Below are 24169 nucleotides of genomic sequence, written 5' to 3'. Positions count from 1 at the left end.
ACATTAAAGCTAAAAAAGCTTTAAGGTATCACCCCTGTATGTGCCCATGTGTTCCTGGTTCGTCCAGGGAGCGACATGGTCATTTACCACTATCACATTATGCAACACCCTGAAGTCACACAGTATCGATCTAAACTGACACCTGCATCAGAGACTTACACATACAAATTAAATAGTGGTATTCAGCCATCTTGCGCGCCTCATGACCACACCATTTTTAAATTCCAAAGCCGCTCTGAAAACTACCAGAAAGCAAGTGACACCAATCTGAGGGCAAATGTCTCATTGGTAAAGAAGAAACTCTTTGTTTTGATGCCATTTGCTTCGCTCTCTTCAATTGCCGACTACTTCCATACCATGAGGAAAATCCCATATGCTGACCTCATCACTGTTGTTCTGCGCTTCACCAATAGAAGCGGTTAAATCTTATGGTGCTGCTATAAGCGTAGGGTTGAAAAAATATAGTGAATGGGAGTAACACTGTGTCTACCAGGTCCAATCAGAAGAGAACATCGAATGTTTATTCTCCGTCTGCGACCAAGTGACTGAGCACTAGAGGGGTGATTCACAAAAAACCCTGTCAGCACTAAGTAAAAAGGCCACCCCATCTAGAACGTTTTCCAAACACAGATTGCTCGCGATTTACTTAGATGTGGCCACAAAACTTTGGTCATTGTGGATGAGACTGAGAGGCAAACCCTCTGCCTGTTTTGTTTCAACATACAGTAAGAACAAAGTACAAAGTACAAAGTACTGATTCTAAAGCACAGTTACTACATGAGGATATAAAGTCGCTTGCTGCATCCTTCGTGGGCAGGCCTTTAGCTAGTGGTGCATCTGGGCGTCCTGGGATCCTCGGCAGCAATGTAGGCAGCCAAATCCACATTCACACTTTTTGCATCTACAAACATGCAGAAAAGAGTGCATTTTCTCCACATAAAATAGCCGTAAGGTTTGATAACTCTCCCAGATATTGCACGCACGCTAGCAACGGCTTTACGTCCATGTGCAATCAGGTTTGCCCCTCAAGCTTTTTCACCAGATCATGTGTGTTGATATTGTACCTTCGATTTATTACATTGAAGTCAAGACAACATTAGGTCAGTTTTTGCAAATTGCTGGACTCCATTTGTAACATGAATAATAATTATTAGTAACACAGCATCAATAAATATGAATAATATTGACAACACTGGCAAAACATAGTAATGGAATGCAGGTCCCAGCAACAAGAATAGCGTCGAGGAAGAGCGATTCAAGAAAGAAAAAGGAGATAGTTGTCCACCCTTATCTGCCCCAGATGAACTCTGGAAGCCTAAAAATAGCATTGGCAAACAAACGGCTGACTAGAATGATCAGGAATAATTTGGACAATAACCAGTAAAGAAATGAATCTGTGTAGAGTGCATGGAGAAACAAGTTCTCAGTATCTGGTGTTTCCAGCAACACAGCCTGCTGCAGTTATAGCACTGGAAATAGGAAAACACACTCGTACCTGAGGGACCGACACACACACACACACACTCTGTCAAACTCCCAGAAGTGTGTGGGTGTACTTAGACAGCTGTGCCTTTTAAACCTTCATCAGCTGCCAGACAATGAAATGTGAAATGCTGCGATACTAAATTATTTAAAGTGCGACTTAAAGTGGAGCTCTTCAATTACAGTGTACAACTCTGTGTCAATTTAGCGGGCGTGTTCTGCTCCGGCCTTAAATAGCTGAGCGCTTGATGCATTTCTTAAGTCGCTTCATAAAGTGCCACGGGCCAAACTTGAGAAGAAAAATATCATCCTGCTGTTTCTGCACCGTATTTACATCAGTATGAAAAATTTAGAATCTTCTGCAAACCGTTCATATCAGATCATGAGCAGCAAAAGAAATGCACTTCTTCCATTATCTCCTGCTTTTATAACTGGAGGGCTGTGTTGAGCAAAGTCACATCAGTTAAGGTGAAACAAATCGGCAAAACAGCAAGCGGCAAAACAACAGTTTCAAAAACCAACGGTATCAAACGAAAAAACTAATAATCAAATTGAATCGACGTGTAAACCACAAAAGAAGGATAGAGACAGAGTTCACAATAAATAAATAAATATAAAGCCACTTTTTTCAGGAACATTTAATAAAAACTAATTTCTATTTCCATTAGTAAATTGGACACAGAGTGGAGCATGAGAGAACATGTTGGATGAAGAATCTTAGAGATGGAGGAAGTGGATAAAAAAGGAGAGGAAAGCAACTATTGAGGTTCATGTATGTATGTGATAAAGGAGGACATAAAGAGGAGAGAGAAGCCCAAGATAGGTCAAGGTGTACTCATCCATTTACAAATATGTGGACTCATGTACAGTTCTAGTTTCCTCTGATTCCCTCTTGGAGCCTTGAGCAAGAGATTTGAAATCTGAAGTTTCTACTGATATGTGAAGAGAGGCAATATCTCAGGTTCACTGTTGCTCCATTAGTTACATGTTACATTACAGGTGAATTCAGTGTGTAGTGTTGCACAGTCTGTCATTCTGGATCTTTCCATCTGTGTCTCCTAAATGTGACAAGTGCTTCACAGCAGATGGTTCTCTGTCATATCTTTTCAGGTGCTGCCCCAAGACTCACAACTTTTGGTCCGCTTTGTTTGAACACTTGTCACAGGCCTACACCAAAGACACCCAGCCAAACTATGAATTTGATGTAGTGAGGAGACTTCAGGTGTGCCTCATCCAACTCAAGATGCCCTGAACTCAGGGCTGGTGGAGCCTTGGAAACGTATTCTTCTGTGGAAATCAAGTGACTCTCCAGCCTTCAACCACTGGCTCAACAAGCTGTGGGCCTTTATTCAATTGGAAAGACTTTTACTTCATAAAACCTACAAGTCGAGTACGTTTAGAAAATTTGGAGGCACTACCACACTTTCGATGATCTATGATGTTCCAGGTGTTGTGCAAAGGCAAATTATTTTCAATGTATACCCATATCCTGTATATATGTAGATGTCAGTATTAATCTAAGGTACATCTTTTCTATAACATTTGAGGTTGGATCAGTCTGACAGCTGAGGTGGACATTGTTCTTCCCCTTTCTCATTCGTAAAGCTACTTATTAACACTGTATTCTAACTGTACAGTACTTAACATTGTTAAGGCTGTAAGTAATGGGTTTTGTAAACTTAAAAATTGTAAATAGAATATTTTTGTAAAAGGTGGGTCAAGGTGGAATTACTGTGAGTAACTGCTTTTTTGTCATTTTGCTTTAGTAAAAACACATATTTGCTTTCTTCTGCTGTGTCACAGGAAGGTACTATTTTGAGTTTGTGTCGGCTACAAATGTTCATATTAGTCCCGAAGGGTCCATCAGGTCTTGTATGTCCTCTTTGAAATAGAGTGCAGAGATGCAGTGTGTCACTCAGGCCATCAAATGCCAGTGAAGTGCAGGCACTGCCTCCAGGTGGCCAACAGGAGGCGTGACACATCCCGAAAGAGTCTGATCTGTGCCACAGTCTTACAGTGGAGAGGAGCCTGAAAGTGTTGTGAAATTAAAATCATGTGCATCATCTGGTAGTAATGTTCAGTAGGTGATACAAAAAACACAGTGTTTCCATATAAATTGTTATATAGAACTCTACTGTTTTCTAAGTATGTCCAACAATTCTGCCACATCATCTGCCTGCGCTACTATCATTCCGTAGACAATAGGAGGAACTGCTCACTGAAGTGAGAGAGATCCGCCGTCCAGAGTCACCGTTTACTTTGGAAAACAAAGTTACACAGAGAAAAAAAAGGTGCATGAGTTCTGGTGGTGTGGGCAAACACACACATGCATTTACTGGCAAGGACAAAAGGGAAATAAATAACCCAATATGACACTTTCATTACACATATGAATAATAAATATGCATCGCCCATGCATATAAATGTCTCCCTGGAGTTATGCAACGATATGGCCAACCTGCATTTACACACACACACACACACACACACACACACACACACACACACACACACACACAATTCACAGCAGCCTTTTGGTAGTCACAGCACATATTCACACTGCAACAACAGTTCAGCCCTCATCTTCGCACCACCATCGCCGTGACGACGGTTGCATGCTTGAGTCACTTGTCTGCCGGAAACACGAGGAAACCCCGTACTAATCAGCCAATGATCTGGACTCTCAACGGGGTTTTTAGAGTGAAGATAAGACTAAAATGGAGACACAATCAATGTTGATATTCTGTGTTGACGACCATTTTTGTGGTCAGTGGAGTCACACTGTACTGTAAGAGTGACATCAGCGATCCTCAAATGGATGAACGTGAAAGTGAATAATAAAATTATCAGCACGTCTCACCGTTTGTGTGAGGCTGGGTCGCAGAGGCAGCAGCTCCAACAAAGAGACCGAGACAACTCTTTCCCTTGAAACCTTCTACAGCTCTTCGGAGGGTGAGGATTAACTGAGAGGCCTAGACCCCTCAACATTCGTTGGATCTGCACAGGGTCTCCTCCCAGTGAGGCATGCCTGGGTACCTCACCAGGGAAGAGAAGGGAGGACTTGATCTATTCCGAGTCCCAGGGTTCCTGGGTAAGTCGTCTCAGAGAAAGTTTGGATGTCCTACTGAGAGAACTCACAGCAGGGGCCTGCAGTTTTTTTCTGCTGGTCGCGTGACAGGCACACAGTCAGTGAGTCAGTCCTTCAGACTGACCTCTACAGCTGCCGATGACTGACAACGATATTTATCACAAAATCACTCCACCTCAATAGGGTCAATAGAGATTTCAATAGATAGCGTTGCTCTAATGTTTTGACAGACAATAATGCAAAGAAAGTTGCTCCATGCTGCACCAGTCATGTAACTAGAATGGAGTCATCAGCTCCACCGAAAGACATTTTAGATCTGCGGAGTTTTCTACCAGTGGTGAAGCAAATCACTGTGACTACATTTGAAGTGGTAGAGGTTCAGCCAAAGGGAAACGGCACTCGCGTAACATCGAAACAGGAGAAGACGAAGGACAAAGCTCAACGGATGTCATTGTTGACAATCATGTGGAGTAGCAGAGGATAGACTTGTCTTCTTCACCTGTGACCAGTACATCTGCCTGATCCAAATATTACAGCACCAACTGGCATTTCTTGCGCTTTGTTTTTCTAGCACAAGCTGTTCGAATTTAGACAGGGAATGCAAACATATTGTTTATCTTATTTTTATTTTATATCATTAAAAATTCATAAAAAACAGATATAACTGACCCTTCTGTCCATTTACTGTTGGTTTATGGTCATAAAGAAAGACCAAACAGAAAGGTGATTCAGTACTACATTAGCAGCGTTTTCGAATTTCATAACTGCCACCTATTTGGGGCAGCTGGATGAGATTTCAAAGGAAGCCGAGCCATTAACAGTTCAGCAGTAATGTCATGTGTCAGGTGAAACACAAGGCCCACAGGCCAAATCCAACGTAGTTGAATTCCGTTTCCAAAATTTCTCAGGAGAGCATAAACATGGATGTTGGCGAAGGCATGTTTTGCTTGCCTGCATTGTCTGTTCCCCAGCAGCGTTATCAGACCAGGTTCAGGAACTGATCTCGCATGACCAGTCTTGCCTGCACATCTCCTTGATCAGGCTGTGTCACTAACAATGTAACCAGCAATCTCCATATAAACATAGGGACTTGTTTCCTTAGCAACAGGACTGTTGAGTTTGTGTTTGTTATTGAGAGACAAGAGCCTGTCAGTTGAAGACAGCGCTGAGTCTGGACGAGAATGGTTTGTTGCTTCAACTGACTCAACAATTCTGGAGAATACTGCCGTCAGGGAATATCTTGGTTAGAGGTTTGTAAAATCATACTGATGCAGTTTTTTTTTTTTTTTTTTTTTTTTTTTTAAACAGAGCCCCAAGTAACGTTGGATGTTAAGTAATTGGTTTCATGCTCTGGAAAGGTTATTGCTGGGAACTTTCTTTCTAGGAAATTCAAGAAGAGACAAACAAAATGTAACCAGTTCAGATCTAACCAGAAACACGAGACGGGATGCAAAAGCTGGGGTTGGTTTCTGGGCTATAGGCATCGTAGCATGTGATCATCTGTCAACTACAGCCTTTTAATAATTTGTTATCAGCAGACACACGTGAATGTCTTGCATAGAGAAGGGTGGTAACGTACAGTTGCGATGAAAAAGAAGAAAAGAAGAAAGAATTACACCAAGAATGAGCAGCTAAAGGTTTCCTGAGGAGAATGGTTGGTGGAGAAGAGATAAGGCATCAAGCAGAAACTTGGAGTGAAGCCAGTGCTGCTGGTTAAGCTACGAGTCCACTGTGAGTGGAAAATCTGTTTGCTCTTTTCTTTAGAATACAACAATCCTTTCAGTGTTTTCCAGGCATACGCAACCTGCTTTGTAAAACAAACAAAAAACAAAAAAAAAAATCAGATAAAGAGATCACATGTATGCTTTGGCTCAGAGCATTTTGGATTGTGCAGTCAGAAAATAATGATATTATTACTGTATCTATACAGTGATATGAATAATTTAAAACGCTCACTATAATAATATAAACACTTAACCTCATAAAAATAATACCCCGGCTCGTCCTGCAATGTAAAGCTGAGGCATCCGCGGACGTCACTGCTGCACTTGCCCTTTAATGTGCAGCTACGACCAGCCATCCACGTTATTATTATTATTACATTATCATTATTATGAAATCCTGATTTTGAGACTAGTTTCCAAGTCCAATCACCACAACTATCCAGCAAATTCGACCTATCACTTTAGTCTCCATCCGCCCATCCCTCTACGCGGGACCGTGCGTCATCATATTCACTCCCACCTTGCCCATAAATATTACCACAAGGGTCGCAATACGGATGGCAACGATTCAGAGTTGAATTCCAAATTGCAGTTATTTAAATGTAAACTAAAACGGGGAACGGGGTGTGCATGTGTGCGCGCGTGTTGTGTTCATTGCAATTGAAATACTTCTTGGAAATAAAGCATATTTTTATTCTCATTGCAGTCTGGAGCTTTTTTGACTGAAAACTGACACAAGGTCATTTAATTCCAGCCATGTCCCAAAACCATAAATGATCACAACTTTCACCACCAATTTCTTTTTAAAATCTCGCGGGTGCAAGAAAGAACGCTCATCATTGGGCTGTGAAGGTGTGTGGTTGAGTTAAAGGCACATCTGGTTAAAAATGAAAGAAAAAGATGTGATTTCACATTCCAAGCTTTTTTTAGGCATTTTCATGAGAGAACAAGTCACTCCTTTGACTATGAAACTTCCATATTTGCGCGCTCTTCCTGTGTGTCTGCAGCGTAATGAATGACAAGGAGCGCTTGATTTTATCACCCCTGTTTCGGGTTGAGTGCGAGCGACTGTTCTCATGCGATTACCCGCGATTACATCTCCGTCAAGCTGCTAGCACTGCCGCTGTGACTCAGAACGCTGGATGAGCGTCTGCTCTTCGGTGGATCTTACGATGAAAACCTTGCCGCCGCCGTAAAGACAACCGAGTCGTTAGCTAACACTTAGTGGATACTCTGTGTACGGGGCTCACTGTGGCCTCCAGAGTAGCTTCCAACCGGGCTACTTTCACGGTGCAGCGTTTGGGTGCATCGGGACAGAATGAGACGGGTGTTCGGCTAAATAATAGTTTCATGGCGATTATCGCATTATCATAATCGTAGGAAGACATAATCGTAATCCCGATAAAAATTCGATTAAGTGACCAGCCCAACTCCAAAACACAAAACGGGAACTCAAGAGCCAAAAGACAACTAACACTCAACCAGACGGCATGTTGTCGCTGCACTGAGAAGGTAGTGAACCTTCAGCTTTCAGGTAATGCAAGTGATTCTTAGCGGGGAGGATTCCCAATCCTGTTCATTTCTGAGCACATAAAGGCTCTGTGCAACGTTTCCAGAGCAAATCTTGCCTTGACCTTCTAGCTGCAGGAGATTCTATTTACAGGCATTTGCTGGGTCACAATGCCCGATTGTAAAACGGAGCCAGTTTCTGCCTCATCACTCGTCACATGATTCATTATGTCTCCCGCTACAATCGCACGCTGAGTTTCATCTTAATGTCTCGCTGGCTATTTCCTCGGCCTCTTCCCATGAGCCACCGATCCAATTCCTGGTCAGCTGAGGAACCCCGGTCCAGCCATGAGCGTCGGCCCAGAAATTAGCAGTAGTTTGTGTGTCGGTGAGTCAGGCTACAATCCCTATTACACATTGAAAACTGTACACGCATCTGACCCCTCAGTGACTTCAGAGTGTGACACAAGTGTCGGTGATGACGCAGCTATTGAAGTAAACCAAAGCCACAGAATTCAGCGGCGAGTTTTCTGACTATCATTTTAGCATTTATTTGTGAGGAGTAACCCCTCATCAATAGACAAAGGCAACGCTAACAGCTATATAAAAAGAAGGAATGTTACCCTCCTGGAACTCATAAATAAATGATTAAGAAAAAGACAGTGCAGAACCAAAACAATCTTTCAACCGACAACCTGGTCTTCTGGTCCAGACTAGTTGATTCAGCTGTCAACAACATCGCCTCAATCGCTCATCACATCTGTTGTTCAACAAATGTTCACCACTTTTTTTGGTCAATATCACATGCTTTATATTCAACAACCATTATGTTTTCTTGCTGCCATTTTGAGTGCAGCGGGTGAAAATAAACATTTCATTGAAGAAGATCCATGTTCGGTTAAAGCAAGTTTGGATCGGTCAGCTGATCAAAATAGGTTAGTGCGGTCCTGTATTGAATCACAGAGGCAGGTCAAAGGTCAGCCGTCTAAAACTGTCCAGCTGTGTGCTTATGAGCTTCAGAGGCCAAGCTCAACAACTACATGCTCAAACTTAAATTGCATGCACAGAATGCTCTCTCTCTACCTTCCTTCCCTTCTCTCTCTTCAGCTGTAGGCGAGGGGAGAATTCCGACAGGGTGGGGGCTTTCCCCAGGAAGAACGGGAGCTTTGTCCCCGGAGGGAGAAAGCCAGAGGCTGACAGACAGTCTGGCAACCTCTGACCAGGCAAAGCCCGTGAGACAGAGTGATAAGGCACAACCATAGAGAACTTCAAGGTGTCAGCTCCATTTCTGCTCACACATGTACAACGCTACGGTCGAGGTCAAGGTTTAGATTGACCTTTAGATTGATCTGTGTATGCGTCAACATGGACTCTGGCTTCCTGTCACAGTCTAAAAATGTGCATTTAGTTTTAATACTTCTGACATTGCAACTTGCCGTGCACCTTTCACATAGCAAAGCAGGAAATGGGATCAACACTCTATGGCCCTGGAGACAAGGTATATCTAAGAAAGAGTAGTCAAGTCAATGCCTGTTATGTATATGGATCAATCAGCCGATGATGCGTTTTTTTCAAGGGGTCAGTGCAGTGTGGAATTATCTTGGGTTTAAACACCATCTTTTCCTGTAAAAATATGATCCTGAGTCTCTGTGAGCATAAACAGAGCTGTGGTGGAGTACATCTGCGAGGATCAAGTCCCCACAACTTACAGTTGCGCGGTTTAATTTGCATTTATCTGCACTAGGGTTTTTTTTATTGTTTTATAATTTTGAATTGAAAATGGTAAAGGAATATCTTATTTCTCCCCTGGTGCCCATGTGGAGTTTTCACAGATAGTATCGGAGCAATCCACCACTGCTTTATGCTTTTTAACCGCAGTGACAACAAGGCAGAATATTTATGAAGCAACTACTCTACTTTCCATAAACTGTTGAGGAAAATGATGGGTGAAAATGATGTCTTTAATTTACGGTAATTCCTCCCACTTTACCAATGACATAGGAAACCCATTTTTCGATGAGTTTGCACTCGACCTGACTCATGAAACAGACGACGAAAAAGAACAACCGTGACAGAGCGTCTTGATTTCTGTGGAAGATATATTTCAATACAGTTGATGAATAATGAAGGCTAGACATAACATAAAGTCAAAACTGACCAATAGCAAATTTTGCTGGCTGCTTTTTTCTCTTTTTTACATCTAAAGCACACACAAAGCACTTTTGTAATTAATTAAATGAACCTATTAAATAACAATAAGACTAAAGGACAGTATAGAAAACACTGCAACTTTTAAAGCAAAATTTTAAAAATAGCTATACAAAATGTAAGGTGTTAAATAAATAAATAAATAAATATAAAATAAAAATGTTTTATTCCCTTTTCAATGAACAAATCAAGCACCAGAATGTTGCCTTATAACCAGACAGACCACTCCTCTTTTCCAGGGAATGAGTATCTGGGCTCCAGGTGCGCTATTAGCTGCTAAAGCTACGGTCTTCGACAACAGTACGCGGCTGCTCATCCAAAACAAACTCCAGTACCATTGGTTTTGTGTGTGGTTTGCTCCGGTTAGCTTTCGCTCTGTTAGCTTTCGCATGGTTAGCATTCGCATGGTTAGCTTTCGCTCGGTTAGCCTCTAGGGAGCGGTTACATTTGACGCAGTGACTTGAGGCAAAGCGTCTTCACCGCAGAAGCAGACACCATGGGGGCACATGTAGCCAACGGCATTTCAGTTGCGATTTTCCTTGACAGAGAAATATTGCCAAATGGTCGCCATCATGCAGCTGCAAACATTACCACTGCAGCATCACAACAAGCAGCGTTATTTTCCCATTTTTTTGCATCATGTCATGACGTCATATGTGCCCATGCCAATACCAGCGGATCACTCGATGTCGCCCTATACAAATGGCATAGTACAGCGAGGAGAGAAATGACATCTTATCCAATCTTTAGACGTGTCACATTGAAGACAGGGAACGGGGCGCTGCCAATAAAGATGCGACAGAGAAACAATGAGTCAGAGGAGAAAGTTGTGACTTTTACTGAATTGGTGACAATAAAAACTTGACTTTTCATTAGAGAGAAGTAAATCTGTTTCGAACTTCCGTGAGCAACAGACTTCAGGTATTATGATTTTGACTGAAAAACACGCCAAATAGCATCACATTCAAATCCACCTCCACGATGCGCTATGTGCTATCAGTATGTTTGCATGCTCACACTTTGTTTATGTTTCATCAGAGGAGAGTTCAACCAAGATTTCTGTTTGCCTAGATTTGTGTTACAGTGTCAAACTCTTCCATTTCCCACTGCAGTGACCAATAAAAACAAATCTTTCCCAAAACGTCAGTGGAACTTGGGAGGGGAATAAAAAAACGTCCTTCACTAAAACCTTGCTTTCCCTGTAAATATTCGGAAAATCACTGCCAAGAGCCCCGGTGCCAATTCACATTCAGTTTCGTTGAACAAACGTTCTGGATCTGCGTACAAGCGATTGCTGGCGCGCCTTATAATCTGCTCACAGTGAGAGTTCAGCGTTTGTGGTTGTTCACATGAACGCTGTCACTGGGGGGTTGTAAATGATTCCCTGTGCAAAGCCTCCTGTAGCAGGTAACTCGGGGGTGAGGTCCTCAAAATGGCCATTGATTAACCAGCTGTGCTGAAGCCTAACCTTCATTGGGGACATTTTTTAGAAAGCCAGATGGGTGGGGGGGGGGCATCAGGAGGTGAGAACTGAAAGGACTATAAATACTTGAGGGAGGTGGGCGCTACGATGGAAGCAGACATGATGGCGAGCAGAGGCTGTGAGACTTAGGTGCATTAATATTCAATGTCGGTAAAGCTTACCGGCTAAATCGGGAAAGTCCCTGCTGAGTAACAACGAAAGGGAGAGCGAAACCAAGACGATTAGAACACTCACAACTGACTGCGTACAGACAAGTCACAACAAAGCTAGAATTTCAAGTGGATAACAGAGAAGTGATATTGTTTTCTGTCTGTCTGAATCCAACTTTGACATTCTCACAGTCAACTGTACGATCCACTCCATGTGCCAGGCAGCTTCTCAGATCTAAAGACAATAATAGGCAAAGCACTCGTGCATGTGCATTTTCACACCAGAGCAGGAGTGGGCCGGAGCTACCAGGTGTGGATGATTATGGGAGAATGACGACAGAATCCAGGAGGAGAAGTGAAGCGCATGGAAACTAGCGTGACAGACTGTGGGGTATATTACAGGCCAAATAAAAAAAATGCCAAAACAACATTCAAAGACACAAAATAAATACCGGAGTGGAGCTTAATCTAATATCCAACTATTTTCACCATGGTGTTTCGCGGAGGCGACAGCACAGCGGGAGACCTGCATGTGTTGATATGAACCAAGGCAGACGACCGTGTCATGAGGACCACTCCATCTAATAAAATAAACATGGATCAAGAGACTCGGAGTCGACCAATGTTATGATCAAAGGTTCGCTTTATTAAAAGTAAGTTAAAAACAACGATCGTGACCGTTCACCACACTCTCCACAGCTGTTACACGCCCGTGTCGGCTGTCAAACAGCGCTGAGCCGGAGAGCGCGGCGCGCCGTCACAGTCTCGTCATGTTCACGTGTGCAAGTCCAATGCAGTGAGTGTGTCACGTGTTTATCGAATTTATCGTGAGATGCAGAATCGTCACTGAGACTGAGTTTGGTGGTATATCGTGTACGATAAATTATCGTCCATCCCTAGTGTGAATCATAAAAACTAGAACCCAAAAGCACATTCACAGTCAGGACAACATTGATACACGTGTGTGGATGGAACAATCTCTCCTGCATCTCCGTTGACTTTTTTTGCCTTGAGCTGGCTCAGCTAATGCAACAACCATTGCCTTATGAACCAGCAGCAATACTCAAACATCACCTGTGCCTCACCACACTTCACTAGAATGGGAAGAGCAGCACCACCATGACTGTGACACGCCTCCACTTAAAAACACTGACATGTTTATGAGCACAAACATGACCAATGAACCATCAATTATTGACTATATTCATTTATCTCTGCAGTTTGAAGCATGACAACATTCCTCCATTTTCTAGACATTTGTGGCTGTCCTCATGAATTCACTACGCTTAGTGCATGTATGATCAGTTCCATTCAGAGGATCTGCAACCACAACTCTGAAACCACAGTTCTCATGTAAACCCACACACAAGAGAGGCTTTCTTCCATATCAACCGAGTGATGATATAATCCAGCAGAATTGATGGTGAACTGTAGGGTCTGGCCATGGGACGCACTAGTCCATCACAAGGCTAGTAATGGCGGTTATTCTTACAAGTTTATATGCAATTCAGAGTTATCAGTAAATCTTAAAGTGCATCTATGAACATCAATGCCATGAGGAAAACCACATAAGCAGAAAAGAAAACTTCACATCCATCAGAGAACCATTTAAATCAGAGGCAGCCATCATTTTGCTGGTTACAACAGATTCATGTGGTCACAGAGTTGCTTGCCTGTACAAAAATCTTGTCTCCTTAAACTTGATGTTTGTTTCTGCCAGAACATATTGACAATCAACAGTAACTTTGTGTCACTCTCTCGACTGGTTCCCCCTGATCGGACCGAAGAGTGAAGAAATCGGAAACACAAAGTTGCAGAGTCACTTTTGTAAAGGAAATGACAACTATTTTTAACATGGAGGAGTTAAACTCGGCAGTGAACTGTATTCTAAATACTTTTAAACCCAAAATGAGCAGGTTAGGTTCAGGGATCTAGAGTCTGTTTAAGCTTATATAAAAGCCAGTGACATTAATTCTGCAGGAACTTACATGATGTGTAATTTTTGGTTAGGGTAAGAAAAAAAATCCTCAACTATAAGTATGACAGGTTGTGAATGTTGAGGCCAGAATGTGTAAAGGTCGCAAACAACATCAAAAACAAAGACGGCTGACAGACATCGTGCCACATGGCAGGTGCCATTTCAGAGGCATCTGGCCGAAGGTTTCCTTCCTGACGTTACATACAGTATGCAGGAGCTGTATTTGTGTTGCACTCGCTGGAGCAAATGACATGATCAGCTCTGGAATGACCCACATGGGTGATAGATATAGAACAAAATCAGGATATTGAAACTCACAACATGCTCATTAAAGAGGGATTAAACATCCTTGTGATTCACAGTTTTGCAGACACGGATTCAAGTGACTCTCCATTGACACAGCACCAGCACTGCATTGGACTTGCACACGTGAACATGACGCCACGCTCTCCAGCTCTGCTGCGTTTGACAGCCGACACGGGCGTGTGACAGTTGTGGAGAGTGTGGTGGACTGTGGCTCACGATCATAGTTTCAAACGTATTTTTAATACAGGGAACCTTTGATAAATACAATGGTCGACTCTGAGTCTCTGGATCCGTGTTTATTTTATTAGATGGAGTGGTCCTCAGAGGTTCTCTGACGCGGTCGACTGCCTTGGTTCATATCAACACATGCAGGTCTCCCGCTGCACTGGTGCCTCGGCGAAACACCGTGGTGAAAATAGTTAGATATTGGACGGAGCGCGGCTCCGGTATTGGCGGCGCAAGCGCCCCCATAAGGGTTCACTGATGACGGACACCGTCTCGCAGGCAGCTCTAATGCTACAGCATCGGCATCAAAACCCGGCAAAACGGTCAAAGTATTAGTGAAATCTTCACTACTTCAAGCAATGAAAAACAACCATTTTAGGAGAGAGAATTGTCAAAAGGTTTTTCATCACACAAGACAAAGGACTGGCAGCTTGTATAATGATTTCCAGAATAGACTTGGACTAAATGGTCATTTATTCACATTATTTCTAATATTTCTTCTATAACATCAAGGAAATGTGTCCAGACTGGTCCATAGTTAAAGTCAACTGTTAAAAGACGTGAGATACAGCAGACAGACGGCTCAATTTAACCCCTAAATAAAGTTGGCAGAGCAGTCTGTCAGACACCAGCGGCTTCTACCAGAGATGTGAAACAATGAATTTCTCAGCTCTACACTTAGTTAACTATTATATTTAAACATAAACAAATAATGATGGAGACAAACTCCTCAAATAATTTGATCATCAAACGGTTCAAGAGTGACTGTAGTGTGTCCAACACATGGAATGGAATGAAAATATATTGTGATCATTATAGTTATCGTCAGTATGGGGGCATCATGATAGATGTCAGTCATTTCTAGTGCAACACAGCAGGGACAACCAAGGTCCAAAATCTCAGTTATGTGTACACTCGGACAAGACAGACGGCAGATGGAACTCTGCAGTGAAGTGACTCTGATGTCACTTCTACTTGACACCTTTTGAAAAGTACTTCAGCTCATCATACGTACAGTAAAAACAGAAAAAGGTGTGAAAGGTGTGTAAGAAAGGTTCGTTATTGTTATTGATTCATTGATTAATTATCAATTGCTCATTATTATTATTGTTATTATAGTCCAATATAAGTACAAAAAAAAGCACATTTCCTGGTTAAACCTGTGTCGCGTCCCAGACTGCGAACAAATCAGAGTTCGAACGAAAATTTGGAGATGTTTTTGCTTCAGATTTCGAGCAAAAATCCAGAACTCGAACGCCCCCGAAAAAAGCCGGAAATAACACAACGTACGCGCTTTGTTATTGTGTATAACGCAGCCTCTGTATGCAGAAGTATCCCGTTAGCTTTTCTTCATATTGAGGTGTAAAACCTTTCCTGCCTCCGCACTGGACCGTGGTAGAGTGTCACAGGGGAGGTGCTCACTCTCCACACCTCTGAGGCTGGAGCACTCACTCCAGGGTTTGATGTCCTGTTGTGGGCTGGAGCTCAGACAGGGATGAGGCGAGTCTGGGACAGAGCGTTACTTGGTTTATGACTTTGTCACAGCCAAACTGCACAGAAGCGCACATTCAGAGCTGGACACGCACCGGGCACCTCTTCACTTCTGGAGAGACGTCACTCACTCAGCAACCCCTCCCACATGCAGCGGCCACACACATAGACGAACAGCGCACCTGCAGCAGACACTCTACATTCACTCCTACAAAAGACTATTTTAAGGCTTGGAACGCATTATTTCTTTTTCCATTCATTGTAATGGGAAAAATTGATTCCCATTTCAAACAAATCGCTTCTCGAACAGCCGTCTGGAATGGATTGTGGAGAATCGAGGTTCCACTGTATTTTGTGTGAATCATGTTACGTCTTACCATACCATCACAAGATTTGCCTTCTTGCTTCAACAAAAGCATCTACATGGAAAGCTATGAGTCTACTGTCTGAGAGCACTTTGATCAAATTATCTCTTCTTCTCTTCTCTCGGAGAAACTCAGCTACGCTCACCTAGACCTGTCTGGAGCATCCACCCTGGTCACACCTCTCCTCTTCGCATCCTTCACATCTACAAACCCAAATGCTTGTCTTTTTTAACCTGGTTTCTCTATTTCCTGACACGCCAAATCTGACTCTGGCCTCCCCAACATCATCTCCAAACATCCTCCTGCCATAACCATTTCTGATCTAGTCCCTCCCAATTTTCCCATTTAATTGTGTTACTTGAAACTATAAACAGCTGACAGTTTATTAATATCTTGATAAGCATCCTCCATAACCTACAACCATACGACTGCCAGTCCTGGCTAAAATCCCCACCAAACATGAACGGAGTTGACCTACTGGAATCAAGAGAATCCTAAAGGAAGAAACTAATTCAGACGTGAATCAGAATTTTTTTCAACACGTCAGCTCAAACTCTGCTTTTCTTTGTGTATTTCACTTCCCGTCAGCTCATAATCTCGCTGCAGCTTTGCACTAAAGTTTGTGCACCATGCGTCGTTTGAAATGACCCCATCCACCTCCACGAGACAGGATGCTGCTTGGTGGCACAACAGCTTGTTGCCGTACAGGGACGTGTTGAGGCAAGCTGGGGACAAAAATCTAGAGAAGAATAGAACAACAAGCGGCAGGAGGAGGCAGCGGAGCGATACGATCTCCAGCAGCACAGAAAGAAGGGATTGTACTCACTATTTGCACTAGCAAACTCCATGTAAACACATCAGCCGTTTATTGGACACATTTTCTTGTCCTTGAGTCCGGCAAACGTATGGCAAATGTAAAAACACACTCGCCTGGACCAACTTTTTTTTTCTAGGAAAATGATGACAAGTCAAATTTAGTATAATTTGAGTGTAAGAGCCAAAAATAAAAAATAAATCTACCTTTGAAACGTCAAGCACTTAACCATATTTGTTTTGAAATATTACACGCTCTAAATAAATGAACAACAAACCTGTTTCAAAAAGCAATCCACAGAAGTTTCAGAAGTATTTAGTCTTGTACTTTCTGGACTAGTGAAGGGAAAACAGCAACGTTTCTGACCCTCATTTTCTGGAGGGTGACAAATAAAGAGTTGAATGGCCAGAAGATCAATTGACCTCAAGTAGACTTTCATCAGTCACTTCAACAGCCGTGTAACAAACTTAACATCACTGAAAGCCAGATCTACTAGATGACCAAGAAATATAGATTCTTTTTTTGATTTCGCACCATCAATATGATCGAGGGGTACAGTGTTTGGAAGTCGTTTTATTTATATAAATACAAGTTAGTGGTGCTTCAGCAGTGGCAGTGAGATGAGCTGGAGGATGCAGCATGGTGTGTCCCATTTAATAAGATACTGGTGTTATGATTGAATATAAACCTCCTTTAATATCTTTGACTGTGTTTGTGGGATGAAAACATGCCACCGACGCCAACAGGAGCTAAATAGTTTCCATGACAGCACAAGCAATCAGCTGATTAACCAGACGCACTCTCAACTGACTTTTAAGCACACACTTAATCCTGTGACACACACACACACACACACACAACGGATGTTTCCCTTTCTCACGAACAGGACAAGACGGAAAGGAAAAATGAAATGAAACAGCTTCTGCTTTCGCAAACCTTGAGTCCTACATTCAATTTTGGCCAGTAAATCAGCCGGCAAACGTCAGAGCTCCATGTACTTCTTCTTCTTCTTGTAGTTCTTCGTAAAGTTGTGTCAAACAATGAGGTTAACACCTCTGAAGCACCAAAAGTAGTTTTGTCCAATAGTCTGCAACTGAAGTTGATACAGCTATTTAGTGATCAAGGCTGTGACATGAACTGGCAGAGAAAGACAGTTTTTAGTGTCAGATTAAGACTCAAAAGTGGATCAAATTTCAAACCATGTAACACAAAGACAAGTACTGTGTGCGTACCGCATGTCAAACATGAAAAATTACGGGATTATTCTGAAGTTAACCACACAACACACTGCGTTCCTACACAAATACTAACAATTCCAACTGCCTCAGACATATTTTTATTGACAAGAGTCGCATGACTTTTGAGTGTAAATGGGGCCTCTCGATTATGCCGAGTCAGGCAAACGGTTCAACCGCGATCTGTGTTTAGTGAACTGTTCAAGGCATTTGAATGGAAAACCTGTTCTGATACAGTAATAATTAAGAACGCACGGTTGTGCCTAACCGTGCAGAATAAATGACATATAAACCAATATTTGACAGCAGCTGATAAGACTGCTTCAGCTTTTTAAAGGGACATAAGAAAGACTTTAAATCGCACGTGTCCCTCTCACGGCCTGCCAGGCCTGGGGCCCTAATCCCACGCTGTTGCAGAAATAAACTCACAAAACTTATCTAAAGTACAGCAGAAATCAGGGAATTTGATGAAAGACAATGGACCTTTGCCCTTCAAGAATAGATGTAGTGATATGAGTCGGCGGACAAGGAAGACAATTCAGTACATTTACAATGACTATGTTAAACCTATTTTTTTATGAAAAAAGATCACCACAATGTTTGGGTCAGAGTGAGACCACTTTTGTAGCAGAGACCCTTTTTTTTAAAGAGTCAAGTTTCAAAAAGGTTTGACTGCTTTATACTGACACAATAACATATTTTTGTTATTGTTTGCAATAAAAAACGAGCATCGGAGTCTGAAAACTTTTTTCCACCACTGTATTACGAAGAGATACGCGACATGGAGTGTCTTCCATAATGGAGTCTGACACCCCCCCCGGTCTAAATCACTGACCGCATGTATTCTAAAAGAACCCTGCCATGCTCAATAACAATTTTATTTTGTTGTTTATCATCGTACGTTTTAAGCAGCCATGACTCAAGTTTGGGCTTCAACAGTAGAGCCTTCAGTTAAACCCATGGTGGTCACTCTTTGAAAAAAAATGCCAAATGCACTCTCTATTTGACATACATTCAACACCCCATAAAGATTTTTAGGAGCTTAGGCTCTGCAGATTGAGCGGCTGGACCGATGCGATCACAGAGCTGAGGGGTATTATATGCAGCATGGCAAGAATGATAATAACGGAGGGCAGGCTGCTGTAAAATTCAGGTGGCTTAGCGTCTGGGTCAGCTAAAAGCACAATTTGAGCTGAGGGAGGCACTTGTTATGCTTCACACGGGAGGGCAGAACGCGCTATCAGCGATACATCTCTCTGAAAAATGTAGCTTTAATGTAAACGGCCCATGCGTACGTGTCTGCGGGCCAGTCCAGCCTGCCCCTCCTGGAGGGCACCACAGTCCAAACTGGTGCCCAGATGGAATGTGTCCCCTTAGATCCCTGACCTTTGCTACCAAGTAACAGAGCAACAACACATATTTGTAGTCCTCTGGCTGACGCAGCCCTGACCTACCTTCCACTCACTCACAAGACTGGGCTTTCATCCAAGAAGATGAATTGTTGTGCCGCTAATCGGAATCGAAAATTACTTAGTCGTGACCTTTAACTTGTAATTTCACTGATACATAACAGTGAATCGGCTGGCGCAGAACGTGTGCTACATTTCGGAATTCCTCTTGCATGACAGGGTTATTTTCAGTCGAACCTTGACTTTTGACCTCAAACTAAATATATCAGTGTGTTTTCAAAACTGTTGACATTAGTGGCTGAGTTTTCCCTAATGTAAAATTCAACCTGAAATCATAAACAGAACCGAATAACCACTGCATGTGATTTAGGGATGTAAGAAAACATCGATATCCTCAAGTCGATCTGGACTTAGGTCATAACAGTAATCTCGTTTTCATGCACATCATATTGTACTGCATCACAATATACTGCTGAACTTACAGCATCACAATATATAGCAATGCATTGTATCGCGACTCCTGTATCGCGATACATAGCGCAAGTTATCTGACCTACATACACAGGCCTAATGTAAGTGTCCAGAGTTGGAAAACAAAATGCAATTTCACTTGGTCGAACCTTCTTAACTTTGAGTGTCACATAACACAGTAAAATTTGGGAAAACTCACAAAAGATGACGTTCACATTTCATGTTTTCACAGCACATCATGTCGAGATGCCTCTTGACATATTTCTAGGGTTGTTGAAAAATGATCCTGCTATATTTATTGATACTTAAATGCCGTATTCAAACACAATATTAATTTGCATCGATACTAGAGTGTATGAAAACGAAACTGGTCCGGCACCCTGGCATTCATGACAAAGTCCAGCAGGTTAGCAAAGCCCCCGTTCATCATTTACCCAGCTGTATTAAACTGGCTAGTTCACCATGTCAGTCTGGCCCGTGGCCCACATTCATTTTGTTATAGCTGTGTAGAGGTTGTTGCACGATCACAGTTGGTTGTCAAGTTCTCTTCCATTAGAGAGGAGCTAATGTGCAACTAAATCACAGCCACTGCTGTTTGACAAAACAACGAAAATATGATCCCAACTCTCCTGAAACTTTGAAAATAGATACTCGGCTTATTTATTTTTCATTCAGTTGTTTCTCAACTGAAAAGGTGATTGCCTTGTTGTTTTTCATTTCATTTCACTTTCTTATTATCTCATTATTTTTTTCGGTTTAGTTCAGTTTTTCATGTTAATACTTTTTTTTTTCTTTGTCTCTTCTTCCTCCCCACCGTATCAAAGATGCTAGCAAAATGCTCTCTGGGCCTCAATATAGAGGTTGCGATGACAGTGTTGCGACAACCCTGCACAATAGAAGACTATATTTTCAAGTGAGGCGAGGTGATCATAATGGTTGGTTATAATTAATATTCATGTTTATCTCGAGCAAACAGGCTGGAATGAACTGCAGTTCAATCATTTTTAAACAAAATTAACCTAGAACTGTAAGGAAGCCTCAATGACACAATCCGTATTTCAGTTCAGCAACCACAGACATTTGACGCATAAAATAAAATAGCTACAGTTCCATTCACAAGGATGCTGCAGCTCATCTTCTATTTCCAGACACACAAATAAACCTATGATTGCGCCGGCTGTTATACTGTAGAACAGAATGACTAACATGCCCTCAGTGTACGTGTGATGTCAGTATTTTTCTTGCCACTCCGTCAGACTTCCAGGTACCTCCACCGTTTCCCCAAATCCCATGGACCAACACTGCCCCACTGGGCACATAACAGACAGGAAACAATGAGCAGGGTCAGTGACCGAGAATCCAGAAACATCTTGCTCTGGTAACCCATCGCTACTGTTTCCTGTGCTCCTCTGTCGAATTCATGTTTTATCCCAGCCTGGTCAGCACCTTCTTAGGGTCAACAAGGAGTACAGCAACAATGGCCCTACTGCAGTCTGAGGGCGACCACAGTGGTGGACTGAAAAGTCGCTGACAGAACACGCCCTTTAACAATACCTGGAACAACTGTTAAAACTAGCTTACATCAACCGAGACATATTGTTGTCCCACTCACAGTCACTTTATCTAGCCGTGACATGCCCAGTACCGACTGAACCCAACCGTGTCATGGGACTTCTGCCAGTCATAATACATAGTCTTCTCTGAAAACAGCGATATTTGCAATAACATATGACTATAGTTTGCACGAGGATTAGAAGCCATTTGCATGTCGCTCACTTAGTCCAGCTCATATTTACCTATTGTTGCAGATGCAAACAAGGCTGTTGAGCGGAGAAAACATCAGTGTGCGTGGGGAATTTTAAATGTCTTCTTTGTTCTTGTGAGTCTCTTGTGACCGCGGACATGCACTAGGAAGCTTTACTTTAAAAGTACACTGTGTACAGGCAGCGAACCACCAACAGGATGGTTTGGTCGGTCAGCGGACTTACTGTTGTTGGACTTCAAGTCTCGGTGGATGACTGGAACGATGGCCCCGCTGTGCAGGTACAACATTCCCTTTGCGATCTGCACAGCCCAGTTGACCAGGACGTGCGGGGGTATGCGCCGGCCCGCCAGTGCTCGGCTCAGGGGTCCTCCTGAGGCGTACTCCATGACCAGGCAGAGGTTTGGTTCTTGAAGACACACTCCTTTCAGGGCGATGATGTTGGGGTGAGTCAGCATGGCGAAGAGTCGGGCCTCTTGCCGGACATTCTGAGCCGTAACACTGATGTCTTCGTCCGGGTCTTGCCGGGCAGCCTTCACGGCCACCAGCCCTCCTCTCCACGTACCGCGATACACCTTCCCAAACCCGCCGACCCCAATAACCTCCTCAAGGCTCAGCTCGCGAAAATCCACCACCTCAGGCTCAAAGTCGCCCACGACAGCAGGCCCCAGCTCCCCAACCACACCACTGGCGGGAAGCTTCCCATATCCACTGGGCTTGAAGGAGCCATAGTTTGAGGGGAAGATTCCAACCTTGTTGTTGACCTTTCCCGCCCACCAGCCTTCATCCCCTGATATCTCAGAGTCCAGGGAAAGAACTTCCACCAGGTCGCCCTTGCGCAAGGTGAGCTCATCTTTGCAGGACGCCTCGTAATCGAACAAGGCCGTCCACACCGGGTTGGTGAAGTTCCCTTTTTGCGATTGTTCCAAGTTTTTCCAGTTGGACAATGGGCCTCGACTAAATATGTTTTTCAGCGGCTCCATGGAGCCTCGGACAGATGCTCTGACTGGATCCGATTCTGCGCCCCAAGGGTTGAAAATAAAGTACAAAGGAGTACTTTATTGTGCCTCGCTCCCTTTCCTGTCTTTCTTGTTGGTTCATCAGGGATCGGTTAAATGTGTTCCAAACGTTGGACCAACCGGTGGGCTGCCGGAGAACACAGATAACCCCGCTCGCTCACTTCTTTCCTCCAGACACTCTCTTGGAAACACGACCGGCTGATGTTTGCTGAAGGGCTCTCCGGCTCAGAGGGGGACGAGAGGTCTGCTTCTTCATGTGGTCGGCCAACACATGCTTTTTAGCCCAAAGTATTCTGACAGGCTTGTTTAAACACCATCATTATGAGGGCATTCGCGCTGCTCCATCCGCATCCAGCTGCCACCTGTTGAACCCCAGCAAGAGCTGAAACTCTGATGCGGGATGGTGGGATTCAAACTCTTGTGGACTCTAGGTGTTTCATATATTTATAGCCGTCAACTGCAGCGGCCACGGCAAGCAGGAAGCAAAGAGAAGCAGAGAAGAATAGCAGGAAAGGAGCGTTGAGTCCAGCCAAACCAGCGCTTTAGGACAAGCGCTGACCACTTCGCAAAACCACCGCAGACACGCCGACGCTTGGCTTCTCTCCGGCTGAAACCCGCTCATCCCGCCGCGCCTCCATGTCCACGAGTGATAGAAGCAAACGTGCGCTGGAAGCAAAAATGACAACAGGAAGCGTTCCCGAAACTAGAGTTGAGCTTCCACAGAGAAAAACAAATCCAAGTCGAGGAAGTAGCCGGGTCCACCGCGGCGATCTGCTCGTTATTTCGGGTATCCAGACGGCGCCATCGGAGCTCCACAACTTGTGATCAGAGTCCACTTCCTCGCCACGACCTCGAACCACTTCTACGTCGCAGCGCACGGTCACTTCGGAGGGTGGGGTTTCCAAACTTTTCCTCTCCCAACAGGAAAAGAGTCAGATGACAGGACGTAGGCAAAGCTGGCTGTGAAGAGCTGCGCATACTTCCGGTGAGTCACGTCAAAGTAAGAGCGCGAACGTTCTTGTTACTATTCATTCAAAGTAATAACATATCAGGTAACTTAGTTCAACTTCATACAATTATTTCGCTTTTCTTTTTGCATTGTATAAGGTTTAGCTTTATGACTAAACGTTTACATTGTAGTCGTAGGTCAAAATCAGATGCAAAAGTACGGTGTCATCAGCGTGTGTCCATTTTATCAGCAGATTGTGAGGACGACGAATAAACTGGAAAATACAAGTTAGATAAAAGACAGTGAACCACCTCAGTTTGAGCAGTGAATTCAACACGAATGCATAGCGATGCATGATGAATGCAGACTGCCCTGGCTAGCTGGGAATCACATGCAACAAACAAAAGGCATGAGATGCAACAAACCGAAGAATGACTGAGGAATTGTGAATGTTACTTTGTCAAAACTGACGTGGTCAAGGTTGAAGTCATCAGTCGCGGAG

The 24169-nt window shown here is 43.3% G+C and overlaps 1 protein-coding gene across 1 annotated transcript in view; it reads right to left on the bottom strand.

The window, feature by feature from the left end:
- LOC128755326 (mitogen-activated protein kinase kinase kinase 11) overlaps positions 1-23649 on the bottom strand; it is a 49589-nt gene extending 25940 nt beyond the window's left edge. The window contains exon 1 of the mRNA XM_053858608.1: positions 21926-23649. Within this exon, the coding sequence (XP_053714583.1) occupies positions 21926-22682 (757 nt within the window). The 5' untranslated portion in view covers positions 22683-23649. The remainder of the gene's footprint in view (positions 1-21925) is intronic.
- Between the last annotated feature and the right edge of the window lie 520 nt (positions 23650-24169).

The sequence above is a fragment of the Synchiropus splendidus genome, chromosome 3 (assembly GCF_027744825.2).
Source record: "Synchiropus splendidus isolate RoL2022-P1 chromosome 3, RoL_Sspl_1.0, whole genome shotgun sequence".
In the NCBI taxonomy this organism is placed as follows: Eukaryota; Metazoa; Chordata; class Actinopteri; order Syngnathiformes; family Callionymidae; genus Synchiropus; species Synchiropus splendidus.
Note: the sequence above shows the minus strand (reverse complement) of the source record. Positions and strands in the feature narration are given on the sequence as shown.